At 42.2% G+C, this 19085-nt stretch overlaps 1 protein-coding gene across 1 annotated transcript in view; it reads right to left on the bottom strand.

The window, feature by feature from the left end:
• Positions 1–8428: 8428 nt before the first annotated feature.
• chd3 (chromodomain helicase DNA binding protein 3) overlaps positions 8429–19085 on the bottom strand; it is a 99616-nt gene continuing 88959 nt past the window's right edge. The window contains exon 39 of the mRNA XM_087788570.1: positions 8429–10318. Within this exon, the coding sequence (XP_087644696.1) occupies positions 10212–10318 (107 nt within the window). The 3' untranslated portion in view covers positions 8429–10211. The remainder of the gene's footprint in view (positions 10319–19085) is intronic.

Genomic DNA, 19085 nt, shown 5'->3' with positions numbered 1-19085 from the left:
CAGAGCCACCCAATCGCCTCACCGAGTAGTACTATGTAGCCTCACCGAGTAATACTATGTAGCCTCACCGAGTAATACTATGAAGCCTCTCCGAGTAATACTATGTAGCCTCACCGAGTAATACTATGTAGCCTCACCGAGTAATACTATGTAGCCTCACCGAGTAATACTATGAAGCCTCACCGAGTAATACTATGTAGCCTCACCGAGTAATACTATGTAGCCTCACCGAGTAATACTATGTAGCCTCACCGAGCAATACTATGAAGCCTCACCGAGTAATACTATGTAGCCTCACCGAGAAATACTATGTAGCCTCCCAGAATACTATAAAGCCTCGTGGAGTAATACTATGTAGCACCGTTGAGTAATACTATGAAGCCTCCCAGAATACTATAAAGCCTCGTGGAGTAATACTATGTAGCACCGTTGAGTAATACTATGAAGCCTCGTGGAGTAATACTACGGAGACCCTTGGAGTAATATTACGTTGTCTTGTGAAGTAATAGTATCTAGCTGCGGAGTAATACTAGGTAGCCCCATGGAGTGATACTATGTAGCCTAGTGGAGTAATACTATGTAGCCTTGTGGAGTAATACTATGTAGCATAGAGGCCTAATACTATGTAGTCTCGCGGAGTAATACTATATAGCTTCGTGGATTGATACTATGTAGCCTCACTAAATACTATATAGTCTTGTGGAGTAATAATATGTAGCCTCGCGAAGTAGTACTATGTAACCTCATCATGTAATACTATGTAACCTTGTGGAGTATTACTATGTATTACTATAATACTATGTAGCCCCGCGGTGTAAAACTATGTAGCCTCGTGGAGTAATACTATTTATTCTCGCAGGGTAATTCTATGTAGCCTCGCAGAGTAATACTATGTAGCCTCGCTGAGTAATACTGTGTAGCCTCCTGGAGTAATACTATGTAGCCCTGCGGAGTAAAACTACTTAGCCTTGCTTAGTAAAAACTACGTAGCCTTGCGGAGTGAAAACTATGTAGCCTTGTGAAGTTATACTATTTAGGCTCACGGTGTAATACTACGTAGCCTCGTGGAGTTATCCTTTTTTTTCTTGTGGGGTAATACTATGAAGCCTCTTGGAGTAATATTATGTAGCCTCGTGGAGTTATACTATGAAGCCTCGCAGAGTAATACTACATAGTCTTGTGAAGTAATAGTATCTAGCTGCGGAGTAATACTATGTTGCCTTGTGGAGTAATATTATGTACCCTTGTAGAATAATATTACGGAGCCTCGTAGATCAATTCTATATGGCCCCTCGGAGTAATTCTATGTAGTCTTGTGGAGTTATACTATGTAGTCTCGTGGAGTTATACTATGAAGCCATTTGGAGTAATACTATGTAGCCTCGTTGAGTAATACTATGTAGACTCCTGGAGTAACACTATGTAGCCTTGTGGAGTAATACTGTGTAGTCTCGTGGAGTAATACTACGAAGCCTCGCGGAGTAATAATAAGTAGTCTTGTCAAGTAATACTATCTAGCCTCGTGGAGTAATACTATGAAGCCTTGCAGAGTAAGCCTATGTAGCATCGCTGAGTAATACTGCGTAGTCTTGTGAAGTAATAGTATCTAGCTGTGGAGTAATACTATGTAGCCTCGTGGAGTAACACTATGTAGCCTGGCAGAGTAATACTATGTGGCCTCGTGGAGTAATACTACGGAGCCTCGCGGGGTTATACTATGTAGTCTTGTCAAGTAATACTATCTAGCCTCGTGGAGTAATACTATGTATTCTTGCAGAGTAATACTATGTAGCCTCGCAGAGTAATACTATGTAGCCTCGCGGAGTAATACTATGTAGCCTTGCAGAGTAATACTATGTAGCCTCGTATAGTAATTCTATGTAGTCTTGTCAAGTAATACTATCTAGCCTCGTGGAGTTATACTATGAAGCCTCGCAGAGTAATACTACATAGTCTTGTGAAGTAATAGTATCTAGCTGCGGAGTAATACTATGTTGCCTCGTGGAGTAATATTATGTAGCCTTGTAGAATAATATTACAGAGCCTCGTAGATCAATTCTATATGGCCCCTCGGAGTAATTCTAAGTAGTCTTGTGGAGTTATACTATGTAGTCTCGTAGAGTTATACTATGAAGCCATTTGGAGTAATACTATGTAGCCTCTTGGAGTAAAACTATTTAGCCTTGTGGAGTAATACTATGTAGCCTCTTGGAGTTATACTATGTAGATTCGTGGAGTAATACTATGTAGGCTCTTGGAGTAATACTATGTAGCCTCGTTGAGTAATACTATGTAGCCTCGTGGAGTAACACTATGTAGCCTCGTGGAGTAATACTGTGTAGCCCTGTGGAGTAATACTACGAAGCCTCGCGGAGTAATAATACGTAGTCTTGTCAAGTAATACTATCTAGCCTCGTGGAGTAATACTATGAAGCCTTGCAGAGTAAGACTTTGTAGCCTCGCTAAGTAATGCTGCGTAGTCTTGTGAAGGAATTGTATCTAGCTGCGGAGTAATACTATGTAGCCTCGTGGAGTAACACTATGTAGCCTCATGGAGTAATACTACGGAGACTTGTCGAGTAATAATACGTATTCTTGTCAAGTAATACTATCTAGCCTCGTGGAGTAATACTATGAAGCCTTGCAGAGTAAGACTATGTAGCCTCGCTGAGTAATACTGCGTAGTCTTGTGAAGGAATAGTATCTAGCTGCGGAGTAATACTATGTAGCCTCGTGGAGTAACACTATGTAGCCTCATGGAGTAATACTACGGAGACTTGTGGAGTAATAATACGTATTCTTGTCAAGTAATACTATCTAGCCTCGTGGAGTAATACTATGAAGCCTTGCAGAGTAAGACTATGTAGCCTCGCTGAGTAATACTGCGTAGTCTTGTGAAGGAATAGTATCTAGCTGCGGAGTAATACTATGTAGCCTCGTGGAGTAACACTATGTAGCCTCATGGAGTAATACTACGGAGACTTGTGGAGTAATAATACGTATTCTTGTCAAGTAATACTATCTAGCCTCGTGGAGTAATACTATGAAGCCTTGCAGAGTAAGACTATGTAGCCTCGCTGAGTAATACTGCGTAGTCTGCGTAGAAAGAAATGGTATCTAGCTGCGGAGTAATACTATGTAGCCTCGTGGAGTAACACTATGTAGCCTCGTGGAGTAATACTACATAGACTTGTGGAGTAATACTTTGCAGCCTTACGGAGTAATACTATGTAGCCTCGCAGAGTAATACTATGTAGCCTCGCTGAGTAATACTGTGTAGCCTCCTGGAGTAATACTATGTAGCCCTGCGGAGTAAAACTACTTAGCCTTGCTTAGTAAAAACTACGTAGCCTTGCGGAGTGAAAACTATGTAGCCTTGTGAAGTTATACTATTTAGGCTCACGGTGTAATACTACGTAGCCTCGTGGAGTTATCCTTTTTTTTCTCGTGGGGTAATACTATGAAGCCTTTTGGAGTAATATTATGTAGCCTCGTGGAGTTGTACTATTTAGTCTCATGGAGTAATACTATGTAAACCCGCGGAGTAAAATTTTGTAGCCTTGCGGGGTAAAACTACGTAGCCTCACGGATTAATAATATGTAGCCTCGGGGAGTAATACTATGTAGCCTTGTGAAGTAATACTATGTAGACTCCTGGAGTAATACTACGTAGTCTTGTGAAGTAATAGTATCTAGCTGTGGGGTAATACTATGTAGCCTCAAGGAGTAATACTATGTATCCTCGTGAAGTAATACTACAGAGCGTCGTGGAGTAATACTATGTAGCCTCGCAGAGTAATACTAGGTAGCTTTACGGAGTAATACTATGTAGCCTCGTGGTGTAATGCTATGTAGTCTCGCAAAGTAATACCTTGTAGCCTCGTATAGTAATACTATGTAGCCTCGCAGAGTAATACTATGTAGCCTCGCGGAGTAATACTATGTAGCCTCGTGGAGTAATACTATGTAGCCTCCTGGAGTAATACTATGTACCCTTGCGGAGTAATACTATGTAGTCTCACAGAGTAGTACTATGTAGCCTCTTTGAGTAATACTATGTAGCCTCTTGGAGTAATATTATGTAGCCTTGCGGAGTAATAATATGTATTCTTGTGAAGAAATAGTATTTAGCTGCGGAGTAATACTATGTAGTCTCGTGGAGTAAAACTACGTAGCCTCATGTAGTGATACTATTTAGTCTCAAGGAGTAATACTATGTAGCCTTGTGGTGTAATGCTATGTAGTCTTGCAAAGTAATACTATGTACCCTCGTATAGTAATACTATGTAGCCTGGTGGAGTAATACTATGTAGCCTCGCGGAGTAATACTATGAGCATCGCAGAGTAATACTATGTAGCCTCGTGGAGTAATATTATATAGCCTTGCAACGTAATACTATGTCGCCTCGTAAAGTAATTCTATGTAGCCTTGCGGAGTTATACTATGTAGTCTTGTCAAGTAATTCTATCTAGCCTCGTTGACTAATACTATAAAGCTTTGCGGAGTAATACTACGTAGTCTTGTGAAGTAATAGTATCTAGCTGCGGAGTAATACTATGTAGCCTTGCGGAGTAATACTATGAAGCCTCTCGAAGTAATACTACGTAGTCTTGTGAAGTAATAGTATCTAGCTGCAGAGTAATACTATGTAGTCTCGCAGAGTAATACTATGTAGCCCCGCGGTGTAAAACTATGTAGCCTCGTGGAGTAATACTATTTATTCTCGCAGAGTAATTCTATGTAGCCTCGCAGAGTAATACTATGTAGTCTCCAAAATAATACTATGTACCCTTTCAGAGTAATACTATGTAGCCTCGTACAGTAATACTATGTAGCCTTGCGGAGTAATACTATGTAGTCTAGTGGAGTAATAGTACCTTTCTGCGGAGTAATACTATGAAGCCTCGTGAACTAATACTACAGAGCGTCGTGGAGTAATACTATGTAGCCTCGCAGAGTAATACTAGGTAGCTTCATGGAGTAATACTATGTAGCCTCGTGGTGTAATGCTATGTAGTCTCGCAAAGTAATACCTTGTAGCCTTGTATAGTAATACTATGTAGCCTCGCAGAGTAATACTATGTAGCCTCGCGGAGTAATACTATGTAGCCTCGTGGAGTAATACTACGTAGCCTCGTGGAGTAATACTATGTACCCTTGCAGAGTAATACTATGTAGTCTTACAGAGTAGTACTATGTAGCCTCTTTGAGTAATACTATGTAGCCTCTTGGAGTAATACTATGTAGCCTTGCGGAGTAATAATATGTATTCTTGTGAAGTAATAGTATTTAGCTGCGGAGTAATACTATGTAGTCTCGTGGAGTAAAACTACGTAGCCTCATGTAGTGATACTATTAAGTCTCAAGGAGTAATACTATGTAGCCTTGTGGTGTAATGCTATATAGTCTTGCAAAGTAATACTATGTACCCTCGTATAGTAATACTATGTAGCTTGGTGGAGTAATACTATGTAGCCTCGCGGAGTAATACTATGAGCATCGCAGAGTAATACTATGTAGCCTCGTGGAGTAATATTATATAGCCTTGCAACGTAATACTATGTCGCCTCGTAAAGTAATTCTATGTAGCCTCGCGGAGTTATACTATGTAGTCTTGTCAAGTAATTCTATCTAGCCTCGTTGATTAATACTATAAAGCTTTGCGGAGTAATACTACGTAGTCTTGTGAAGTAATAGTATCTAGCTGCGGAGTAATACTATGTAGCCTTGCGGAGTAATACTATGAAGCCTCTCGAAGTAATACTACGTAGTCTTGTGAAATAATAGTATCTAGCTGCAGAGTAATACTATGTAGTCTCGCAGAGTAATACTATGTAGCCCCGCGGTGTAATTCTATGTAGCCTCGCAGAGTAATACTATGTAGTCTCCAAAATAATACTATGTACCCTTTCAGAGTAATACTATGTAGCCTCGTACAGTAATACTATGTAGCCTCGCGGAGTAATACTATGTAGTCTAGTGGAGTAATAGTACCTTTCTGCGGAGTAATACTATGTAGCCTCGTGGAGTAATATTATGTAGCCTTGTGGAGTAATACTACGGAGCCTCGTGGATCAATACTATGTAGCCTCGCGGAATAATACTATGTATCCTTTTTGAGTAATAGTATCTTTCTGCGGAGTAATACTATGTAGCCATTTGGAGTAATATTATGTAGCCTTGTGGAGTAATACTACGGAGCCTCGTGGATCAATACTATTTAGCCTCGCGGAGTAATACTATGTAGTCTAGTGGAGTAGTAGTATCTTTCTGCGGAGTAATCCTATTTAGCCTTGTATAGTAATACTATGTAGCCCCGCAGAGTAATACTATGTAGCCTAGTGAAGTAATAGTATCTTTCTGCGGAGTAATACTATGTAGCCTCCTGGAGTAATATTATGTAGCCTTGTAAGTAAGTAAGTAAGTTGAGTAATACTATGGAGCCTCATGGATCAATACTATGTAGCCTCGCGGAGTAATACTATGTAGCCTAGTGGAGTAATAGTATCTTTCTGTGGAGTAATACTATGTAGCCTCCTGGAGTAATATTATGTAGCCTTGTAAGTAAGTAAGTAAGTCAAGTAATACTATGGAGCCTCATGGATCAATACTATGTAGCCTCGCGGTGTAATACTATGTAGCCTCGCGGAGTAATACTATGTAGCCTAGTGGAGTAATAGTATCTATCTGCGGAGTAACACTATGTAGCCTCGTGGAGTAATATTATGTAGCCTTGTGGCGTAATACTACGGAGCCTCATGGATCAATACTATGTAGCCTCGCGGAGTAATACTATGTAGCCTAGTGGAGTAATAGTATCTTTCTGCGGAGTAATATTATGTAGCCTCGTGGAGTAATATTATGTAGCCTTGTGGAGTAATACTACGGAGCCTTGTGGATCAATACTATGTAGCCTTGCGGAGTAATACTATGTATCCTTTTGGAGTAATAGTATCTTTCTGCGGAGTAATACTATTTAGCCTCCTGGAGTAATATTATGTAGCCTTGTGGAGTAATACTACGGAGCCTCATGGATCAAAACTATGTAGCCTCGCGGAGTAATTCTATGTAGCCTTGTGGAGTAATACTATGTAGCCTTGTGGAGTAATTCATTTTTGTAAAGAGTGACAGGAAGGAAGGATGACGTTGATGTTCTCACCTTTACCTTCATCACCGCTGGACCAGAAGAATGTTGAAGATGGCTGAAGAAGAAAGACAGTAGGTAACCATTTCAGTCACGGTGACCTGAACAGCTCCCATAATACTTTGATGCCCAGCCAACCAATCACAGCTGTCGATGACCTTTGACATAGCCCTCCTATTTCTACCACCGATTTCAACATGGCTGATGTGTGGAGTTCAGTGTTATGTTGGCACCATAAGTAAGACGGGTGTGGTAACTAAGTGTCACTAAGTGTCACTAAATTCTCTTGTTGTGTTGTGTCTAAGCTTTGTTGTTCCTGACAACACTTTTCTTACATTTAAACATGTCGCATTAAAAAAAAAAAACTCAATTTGTGCATGTTGATAAGAACCAGTCCTGTCCCCCCACCTTCATGTCGTCGACCTGCCAGGTCAGCATTTTAACGAGTCGCTGGAGAAAAAAACGCAGACTTATCGTTTGTTTCAGGAGATTCACTGAAAATTTTCATGAAGTTGTCGCAGCTTATTTTCCTCACAATAAACTTTATTAATAAACATGTGCTGGACAAAAGTCTGTGTGTGTTCTTTGTGAGTCTTTGTGTGTGTGTCTATCTCCACCTGATCTAATGTCTTGTTCTGACCTCTCAGTGAAGGTTTGAGAGGAAGGTCAAAGGTCAACTCTAGTAGGTCAAGAAAAACGGGCTCATTTTGAAAAGGTTCGTCTCGGCAGTAAAGCAGGTGATTCACGAGTATAAATAGTATAGTATAAAGTGTATTATTGTACGATTACGAGAGTAATGAGTGACTCACGGTTCATGGACTCCATCAGTTCTCAGGAGAAGTTAGTTTGTCAAGAAATCCTGAATCATTTCCTGCTTCACTCTCGTCAACTTCCTGTGAAAACTTTATTTATACCATGTTTACAAAATATTTTCCCAGAAAAACTCACATGACTGATGATGACGCCTGTCAATCAAAGATGGCTGACGGAAAACGAAGAAATGTATTTTGAATTTATTTTTTTAATAATTAATACGAAAAAGGAAACAACAATAAACATTACAATCTATTAATATACCAGGTTAAATATATATATATATATATATATATATATATGTGTGTAATTTCTCATTCTTTTTGTTCTTTAAATGAAGTTTTATTTTTTACTCCTCTTCTTGTCTACGCTTTAAACTGAGGCGCCACCTACTGGCCTGTCAACATATGACACAGTATCATGAAGCTTCATCGACGCCCGATCACGACAAACCAGACGAACACTCGGTGAATCATTCAGTTCAGTTTTATTACAAACAAAAAAGAAAATAAAAACCATAAAAGAAGCAGAAGAAGATGCGTCACCACGTACACGGCGACACAACATGGGAACCGAAAGATGATCGGGGGGGTGTCCTGGGTCCAGCGGAGACTCTACAACTATGAGAGATCGGGGTCTAACGTGAGTCTCGTACATTTGCTCAGCGGTTATTAAGGCGTTGATCTGCAGCTGGACCTTCAGGACCGGAAGAGTTTCCCTCGTGGAGGCGTTGCCATGGCGACGAGTCCATCTCGATATGAAGACGCAAAAGATCGAAACTCTCAGGAAGTTCGTCGTCACAACGTCGAAGGAATTTTACATTTCAAATGTGGAATCTTTGAACCCTTTTATTGAAATGTTGGTCTTTTACTATATATTTACTTACTTTTTCAAATGCTTTAAATCAATAACGAGTGTATTGAAATGTTGAATTAATTATTATTTTTACACATAGTTTGATATTCTTATTTCAACAATTCAAAAAAAAAAAGTACTAATTAAATATTGTTTAATTTGTAGTCTTTTGAATTCAATATATTAAAAAAAAACTAAAAACACAGCCAATGATGCAACAGTCATGTGACCTTCTGCCTGTGGCGTCATTGGCTGAGAGTTTGACGTTGAATTTATTGGACTTCAAACTATATAAATTGAACATTAAAAAAAAAAATCTTTCTACACATAGAGTTCGATATTCTTGTTCCAATCATTCAAAAATACATGTTTTCTAAATGTAATATCGTTTCATTCGTAGCCTCTTAAATTCAATAACCATGTGACGCTCAATGGAGTCGCTCGGTATTCCATTGTTAATGTCTGGTGACACCAACATGTTTATATTGACTTTAAAGAGTACGAATAAAAAATATTGAATTTAGAACATTTAATTTTTGAATTATTATTAACAATATCGAACTCTATGTGTAAAAAAATATGTATTTATTCTTAAATTATTCATATATTAATAAAAAACAGATTCAACCTCATCATATGAATTAAATTATTATTTAAAATGCACAAAAAAACAACATTTCAATAAAACAATCGTAGTTTCAACAATGAAAATGTGATTCTTTCAATTCGCTGACGACACCAACATTGCACAGAAGCAGCAACAAGAGGAAAACATCGATGACGAGGGTTGGTAGTTGAATAACACTGACTTATGAAAGGTTATAAACATTCAAAGGAGGTTCTGAAAATAGCTGTCGAGGCTTTTTTTTCTTCTTCTTCTTCTTTTTCTCCTTTAAACGCTGGAAACAAAACCTCCGTCTGTACATGTCAGGACTAGTCCTGAAGTTAATCCCGAGTGTTTCCGTACCGAAGGAATCACAGAGAAGCTGCTGCAGGATCACAAACGTCTTCCCGGTGCAGGGCAAAGATTACACGGTCTGTGTGTAGCTGTGTGTGAGTCTGTGTGCGTCTGTGTGTGTCTGTGTGTGTCTGTGTGCGAAGGTAAGAAACATCCCAAGAGGAAGAAAAGCCTGCGTGAGGCTCATGAGGAGTATAATGGTTTGAGGCAGACGAGAGAAGAGATGTGTGTGTGTGTGTGTGTGTGTGTGTGCGTTTGTGTAGGTGTGTGTGTTTGTGTAGGTGTGTGTGTCTGGACCGTAAGTGCAACACGTGCAGGAGTGTGTGGAAGATGTTGGAGGACAGTTCAGCCACGGATAATCACAATCACTCGACCGTCAGTGATGTTTCTCTTCCCGGAGATGCTTTGTGTAGAAGTTGTGTAGTTGTCGTGGTGTGCGTCTAGTCGTCGATGCAGATGACCTCGCCGCTGCGCTGCTCGCGCCGCCCGACCAGCAGCAGCTCCGCCTCGCGCTCCTTCTTCACGGACATGGGAGGCCCGTTCAGAGCTGCAGGGGGAGAGAGAAGAGTTGTGGGTTCGGGGGTCACGGGGGTCAGACTTCAGGACGAGATGTTTTCTCTCTCGACACGAAGCAGAAGCTCGTCCGCGATAAACGCTCCCGACTCCAGGAAACACTCGGACATCGCGGTCCTGGCCCCGCATGAACCCCCGGCACAGATGGATTGTATCTGAAGGACGGGGGGGTGGGGGGGGTTCGCTGTGAATCATGTCTGATGGAAATGGCGACGGTTCAGGAAACATCACGGTTCGTCAGGAGACATGAAGCGAGAGGAGGATCAGGAACTTCTCAAAGTGTGTTCCTGAGGTTGGAGAAGATCCTGGACCAGCAGGAACCGAGATAAAAGTGCAGAAACACCAGCGTGTGGCGGAGAAAACTAGTGACGTCTCTGTTACAACAGCTGGTTCGCACACCTGAGATCATGTCGTCATACAAAGCAGGTACGAGTCGCTCTGACTCTGACCAGGTTTAACTGCCTCAGGCAGGTTCACAGCAAACGTGTCGAAACATTTAAAGTAAAGACGACGAGGGAATCAAGACATCTTTGATTTTGGACCATAAAGCTCTGTACTTTTAGTTTCGGGTCGTCCCCTGACCACCGGCGAGACCTGGGCCTCCAGCCCCCAGGACCTGGTTTAGGTCACAGGTTTTCCACGGGTCCCCTGACTCCAGGGAGACCCTCCAGGCCCGGGAGCCAAGTTCAATTTCCTCCAAGATTTAGGGAGACCCACTGACTGGACGACGACCACAGGCTTCCCCAGACCTCTTCTGGGACCCTCAGGGTCCACTTTAAGGTTTTGAGTCCAGACTAAGTACTTCAGTCCGGTACTTCCTACGTGCATCGTAAAGCTTTTTTAATGAGTGAACATAACTTCGACAGAAACGTTTTCTTTTCACCAAATAAAACATTCAAATGAACAAAAAGACAAACTAAGGTCAATCGTTTTCCAAGCATCTCATTGTTTTGTCACTTCCTGGTCCGACGACACGTGCGACGCTGATTGGCCGAAACACATTTGACTAAAAATAAGACTCGTAACCGTCAGTTGAGTGACTAAAAACTGATCTAACTTAAAAATGGAAAATGTTGAAATGTTTTGATGACTGTTAAAATAACTGGATCCGTCAACACGTTGTTTCTAAAACGACCTTCACGTCTGACGTTGTCACACAGGAAGTGCTGGATCGAAACGGTTCCTGGCATCGCAGGCCGTTTGGATGAGTCGCTCAAGTTTAAAAAACCTGCCCAGGGATGCATGCGAGGAGGAACCTTCTAAAGGGTTTGTTCTGTGGCACGAGAGTCAAACAACTAGTGTCAAAGGACAATAGACTTTAGCTTTTATGCTAACTAGCTGTTACGTAGCTACCGTGGTGAATTGAAATAGTTTGAAGATGAAATTTTTCAAGACTATAAGATGCGCTTAACGTGGACAATGTGCCTAATTGATCAAATCTTGTTGTTGTGACTGACCTTGAACCCAAACACTGTTGCTACGAAGCTACAGCGAAGCCTGACCTTATATCGAGAAAGATAGGTGGTTAAGAAACTAGGGTTTCGGGGACGATAACATAGACGAGAAGAAGGATGGAGTTATGTCAACATCTGCTTTGAAAAATGTGAAGTTAATGCAAAACAGTAAAAAAAAAAAAAGAAGAAAAGAAGCTAAAGTTCATCGAGTGTCCACTAGAGGCTGGCAGCAGAAAGACACACCAGGCCACATAAATTAGCTTTTACAAAATGAAAAACTTTCAATTTATGTCCTGGTTTAAAGTACAGACTAGGACTTATCGAGCTAGCACTTGTTAGCCGCCGCAGCCTCGAACCTAAAGCTGCATTTTTTTAATCACTTTATTTCCAACAAGACAAAACCGTCAGTGAAACAAGTTCCTTTTTCTAATCGGTAGATACTTGTCATGTAGCTTCTTATTAAGACTTGGTTTTTTAACTCACATAGAATCGTGTACAATTTGACCGTTTTTGTTATTATATAAGGCTGAGGTGTGTTGTCGTTTGTCGACGTCTCTTCTATTTGTGTCTTTATATCTCGGATGACGTCGACACTTTCAGATGAATCCACGTCAGACGAAGTGAAATATAAATAAATAAACGGTTCTTCTCAGGGTGAGGAAGTCGATCTCATTCTCACAGCAGACGGTTGAAGAAGTGAAGAAAAATGAGTCAGAAAATCTTCGTCGTCCTTCACTAGAAGCTCATGTGTCCAGAAACTTGCTTTTCATTAAAAAGTACTCGTGGTTCTCGTAGATTCATCTCTTTATTGTTAGACTTTCTTCGAAACATCTTGAAATGGCTAAAAGTTCACTGAACTCCTGCTGCTGCTAAAAAAAAACAACACAGACTTTGTCTAAATATTATTTATAAATAAAGTAAAAACATGGAGTGTGTTGTTGTGTGTTTGTGTCGTTGAGGTCGGACCGGAGTGTGTGGTCGAGACTTCATTCCAGGAGGCTTAAGATCCCGTCGCTGACATTTTATTACATTTCTTCGAGCTTCAGTTTCCAAAATGACTTGAACTGAGAATATTTTGTGAAACTGGTCGAGAAGTTTGTGTGAAAAACACAAGTAGAGAAAGTGTTTCCAAAAACACACTCCTCGTGATAATGGCTTCACTCCTCCAGCTGTAATCACGCCCGATTTGTTTATACAACGAGTCCCTTGGAGGTGGAGACTCCCAGGATTGATGACCCACGGTGACAAACCTCCATGATTGACCAATCACAGCAGAGTGGGTGTGGTTATGGCCAACGAGATTTCATCTCCAGAACAAAAAAGGCTTTTCTAGCACAAAACACAAAGCACACAAACACACAGTGATGATACAATAGAGTCACACATCACAACAACACACACACACTGATTATACAATAGAGTCACACATCACAACAACACACACACACTGATTATACAATAGAGTCACACATCACAACAACACACTGATGATACAATAGAGTCACACATCACAACAACACACTGATGATACAATAGAGTCACACATTACAACAACACACTGATGATACAATAGAGTCACACATGACAACAACACACTGATGATACAATAGAGTCACACATGACAACAACACACTAATGATACAATAGAGTCACACATCACAACAACACACACACACTGATGATACAATAGAGTCACACCTCACAGCAACACACTGATGATACAATAGAGTCAAACATCACAGCAACACACTGATGATACAATAGAGTCACACATCACAGCAACACACTGATGATACAATAGAGTCACACATCACAACAACACACTGATGATACAATAGAGTCACACATCACAGCAACACACTGATGATACAATAGAGTCGAACATCACAACAACACACTGATGATACAATAGAGTCACACATCACAACAACACACTGATGATACAATAGAGTCACACATCACAACAACACACTGATGATACAATAGAGTCACACATCACAACAACACACTGATGATACAATAGAGTCACTCATCACAACAACACACTGATGATACAATAGAGTCACACATCACAACAACACACTGATGATACAATAGAGTCACACATCACAACAACACACTGATGATACAATAGAGTCACTCATCACAACAACACACTGATGATACAATAGAGTCACACATCACGAGTGTTAAAGTAAGTGCTTTGAGTTCTGATCACTTTAATATAATGAGCTGCAAGTGTAAGACGGTCATAAATCTATAAATATTCAAGTTAGTTTTAAAAAAACATAATTACATCCTGGTTCCAACAAACTGTCTTAATCTCAATCCAGCCCAGTTTCTCTAAACCTCAAGTATTTTCCGACACGACTGTGACTGTCATAGATACTGTGTCCGTACTACACACGGTGACATGTACACATCGAATGTACGACTTGATTCAACAGGAAGGTCCGACAACGAGACCATATCTCTGGAGAGTATTTAAGTCCCGGACCAGAACAGCGCCGCAGCAGCAGATATAAATACACGTACGGGGGCAGATTGGTGACTTTTGTCAGAGGCATAATTTGGACGCGGAGGAGCCGAGGCCCGCAGCAGCGAGAACACACACGACTGCGACCGCCGCAGACGAGAGCACGAGACTGGCGGAGACGTCACGAGGGCGAGCGGGCGGCGAGCACTTCGCTCGCAGCGGCTCGGAGAAAGTAAACTGTCAAAACACCTGGAGATCCTGGATGGAGGGGCTTCAGCGAGGTGTGTGTGTGTGAGTGTGTGTGTGTGTGCGTGTGTGTGTGTGTGCGTGTGTGTGTGCGTGTGAGCGTGTGTGTGTGTGTGTGTGTGTGAGCGTGTGTGTGTGTGTGTGAGCGTGTGTGTGTGTGTGTGTGAGCGTGTGTGTTAGTGTGTGTGTGTGTGTGTGTGCGTGTGAGCGTGTGTGTGTGTGTGTGTGTGCGTGTGTGTGTGTGTGTGAGCGTGTGTGTGTGTGTGTGAGCGTGTGTGTGTGTGTGTGAGTGTGTGTGAGCGTGTGTGTGTGTGTGTGTGTGTGTGTGTGTGTGTGTGTGTGTGTGTGTGTGTGTGTGTGTGTGTGTGTGTGTGTGTGTGTGTGTGTGTGTGTGTGTGCGAGGCTCTAGAACCAGACGGCGAGTGTTTGGAGAAAACAACATGGCAGCGAGCCAGCGGAGGCCGCCGCAGGGTTGCAGAGACAGAAGTAGGAAAGTTGTCGGGAGGTGAGGACGAGGTGAAACGGTTGCAGCCGCACGTCTTCCCGAGAGCGTCCACCGGGGGGCCGCCGGGGGGGCCGCCGGGGGGGCCGCCAGCAACGCACAGCCGCTATTGATGTGGACTTTAATGATCCACTTCCTGGAGTCTGGGAGGCGTTTGTCTTTGGAAGCTCGAACTCGTCGAGACGAAGAGTGGCTCGTCACTGGTCGTGACCCTTGAACCCCGTGAGCTGCTACAGGTGGACCACATCTCCGGGTCTGACTGTGTCTACGAGACCCTCTTGTGTATATATTATATAGCGCAGATTTATCTTTTATTCCATTTAGATTTTCTTTCTCGTTTTTATTTCTGGGTGTTTTTATTTCTCTTGCTGCTGTTAAACCGAATTTCCCCTCGCGGGACTAATAAAGGTTTTCTGATTCTGATTCTGATTCTTGAGGTCCCAGCAGATCATCTCGAGATGTTTCCGACGAATTGTACTTTGGATTTATTTTCAACGATGACCAGTTTGAATCACTAAAGTCCTGCATTTTAGGACTTGACCCCTCAGTTACCCCTTATTTTTGCTATTGTAAGTACTGGAGAGGGGTCTGGCTGCAGACCTGTCCTCTTAGGCCCCTGACATCAGTATCAAAGCACTTACACTGATGATAGGAGGGTTGAGGGGCTTCAGAGAGCAGGTTGAGAGGCTTGAGAGGAGCCGGTTGAGGGGCTTGAGAGAACAGGTTGAGGGGCTTCATAGAGCAGGTTGAGGGGCTTGAGAGGAGCAGGTTGAGGGGCTTCAGAGAGCGGGTTGAGGGGCTTCAGAGAGCAGGTTGAGGGGCTTCAGAGAGCAGGTTGAGGGGCTTGAGAGGAGCCAGTTGAGGGGCTTCAGAGAACAGGTTGAGGGGCTTCAGAGGAGCCGGTTGAGGGGCTTCAGAGAACAGGTTGAGGGGCTTCAGAGAGCAGATTGAGGGGCTTCAGAGAGCAGATTGAGGGGCTTCAGAGAGCAGGTTGAGGGGCTTCAGGGAGCAGGTTGAGGGGCTTCAGAGAGCGGGTTGAGGGGCTTCAGAGGAGCAGGTTGAGGGGCTTCAGAGAGCGGGTTGAGGGGCTTCAGAGGAGCAGGTTGAGGGGCTTCAGAGAGCAGGTTGAGGGGCTTCAGAGAGCGGGTTGAGGGGCTTCAGAGGAGCAGGTTGAGGGGCTTCAGAGAGCAGGTTGAGGGGCTTCAGAGGAGCAGGTTGAGGGGCTTCAGAGAGCGGGTTGAGGGGCCTGAGAGAGCAGGTTGAGGGGCTTCAGAGGAGCAGGTTTACTCTAGACCACCTTTGTCAAATCTACTCCACCGAATCATGTTGTGTGGCCCGTGGATGGTTTTCTCAAAACCAGACTCTAGACGTCAACAAGTCAAGTCTTGAGGACGAGACCAGAGATAATGGAGATGAATTGAGGCTCAAAAGACAACATAAAAACTCAAGACTTTGGTAAATAAACATTTTGTTTGGCCCCGAAAACTTCCGACTGCCGAAAGATTTCTTGTGTGACAAAAGTTTGACAAAATCAATCTCTTGACTGTAAAGACGACAAAACAAGTTTTTTTTTATGACGAGCGTGAAGCACAGACCTGCTGCGCCCCCTCCTGGCTTTATTCTGAACTTCACAACGATGTGTCGAATGTAAAATCTTCGGAACACAAGAAGAAACACACAAACTCTACTTCTCTCGTATTACAATACAACACACTTCATATTTGACTTCTTCATCAGATGCTTCTTAAACTCACAGTTCCTTTTTAAAAACATGCATCAGTGTCGATGAGGTTCACAGTTTCACAGTGTTCAGTAGGTGGCGCTCTCAGTTTAAATATGTCGCGATGCACACAGTGACACCTGGTGGCCGGTGAGGGTTAGCACGGAAAACCTTCCGTCGAGTCCTCGGTCAAGGTTCATCAGAAAAATCCACGAAGACACTTTTCTTTTTGCCGAACCGAAAAGGTTTTCGTCGACGTTTCATCGAAACCTTTAGATCCGTGGTGTTGAATTGTCGTGAAAACAGAAGCGTCGCCCGCCCTGCAGCCACGCTCAACATTTGTTCACACAACAAGAGAAATAAAAGACTCTCATTGCGATTATTTTTAAAGAAATTAAAGAAATACAAAAACATCTGTTACTTTTCCAAAAGGTTACATCTGTAACATTTGGAAAACATGTTACGTTGACGACGATTCTTGAGTGACGAGTCAAACAGTCACATCTCAGGACTTTGAAAATTTATGGATCAACATTTTTAAACCTACTTTTTTTATGCCCAAACAAGACAAGAGTTCTCGACAACGTAGATAAACGATGACATTGTTTTTCAATCTTTGGTGGAGTTAGAAACCTCAAGACTTTCCATCAAAGAACAGGTTTAAAAATGAAAATAAAATAAACGTCGGAGCGAGACTCGTGTCGGACCAAACGCCGACAACAAAGAAACGGCGCTTCAGTTTCTGAGACGTTGAAGATCGTGAGACGAACATCTAACCTCATATTTGTTCTTAACTCTCTGAAAAGTCAATCAGATAAGAAAACGCAATAAAAAACATTCCTGGCCAACGAGCGTCCGAGCTAACGCCGGACCATCTGATGAGAGCCGCCATCTTGGCAGCGCCACTGAGGGCTTGATCTTCGCGTGAGCGCAGGAAAGCCTCGCGCTCGCGTCTCTCGGCCGCCGACCGTCGACGGAGCTTGAGAGTCAGAATTACCCGCCGGGACTTGAAAGACTTTCATAAATCCAGAGTTACGGGATCGATCTGAAGGCAGGAAATCTTTCGGGCAGGAGGTTTTAAGTGATTTGCACACATTCAGAAGTCGGTGTCACACCTCATTTCCTCGCTGGAGCGGCTTCAGAACACACTGATAGCACCTCATATCAGAACCTGCGGGTCCACCAGTACCAGAGCCCGATGAGAAAACCTGCCTCCATTGTCAACGTTGTTCTTTGATGGACTCTTTGTTTTTTCGGCGTGTTGGCAGACGCTGGCGTTTTCACACGTCCAGCAGACGCACGGAATAACCATTTGGAATGTCTGGACTGACATCGGATCTGCTTGGATTTCTGGCTAAATTGGCGAAGATATTTGAAGTTGCCTATCTGCTAAGACGGTTAAGTTTATTTGTGTTCATGTAGAAGTTCGACGACAGCTTTTCCAAATACATCTGATGCTCTTGGAAACTACTTTGATGAGAATCTCTTATTATGTCTGGAGTTTGAAAGTTATGGATGTAAAGTCAGCAAATATATATGATTCATTACTGACGCTAGAACCTTTGATACGTATCACGACACAGAGTATTGTGGAGTACTTGACTCTGGTGTTGTGATAGTGTAGTAACAAGTATATATGTGTAGTATTGTGGAGTACTTGACTCTGGTGTTGTGATAGTGTAGCAACAAGTATATATGTGTAGTATTGTGGAGTACTTGACTCTGGTGTTGTGATAGTGTAGTAACAAGTATATATGTGTAGTATTGTGGAGTACTTGACTCTGGTGTTGTGATAGTGTAGTAACAAGGATATGTGTGTAGTATTGTCCAGTACTTGACTCTGGTGTTGTGATAGTGTAGTAACAAGGATATGTGTGTAATACTGTCAAGTACTTTACTCTAGTGTTGTGATAGTGTAGTAACAAGGATATATGTGTAGTATTGTCCAGTACTTGACTCTGGTGTTGTGATAGTGTAGTAACAAGGATATGTGTGTAATACTGTCGAGTACTTTACTCTAGTGTTGTGATAGTGTAGTAACGAGTATATATGTGTAGTATTGTGGAGTACTTGACTCTGGTGTTGTGATAGTGTAGTAACAAGTATATATGTGTAGTATTGTGGAGTACTTGACTCTGGTGTTGTGATAGTGTAGCAACAAGTATATATGTGTAGTATTGTGGAGTACTTGACTCTGGTGTTGTGATAGTGTAGTAACAAGTATATATGTGTAGTATTGTGGAGTACTTGACTCTGGTGTTGTGATAGTGTAGCAACAAGTATATATGTGTAGTATTGTGGAGTACTTGACTCTGGTGTTGTGATAGTGTAGTAACAAGTATA

Source organism: Callionymus lyra, chromosome 4 (genome assembly GCF_982586985.1).
Source record: "Callionymus lyra chromosome 4, fCalLyr1.hap1.1, whole genome shotgun sequence".
NCBI lineage: Eukaryota > Metazoa > Chordata > Actinopteri > Syngnathiformes > Callionymidae > Callionymus > Callionymus lyra.
Note: the sequence above shows the minus strand (reverse complement) of the source record. Positions and strands in the feature narration are given on the sequence as shown.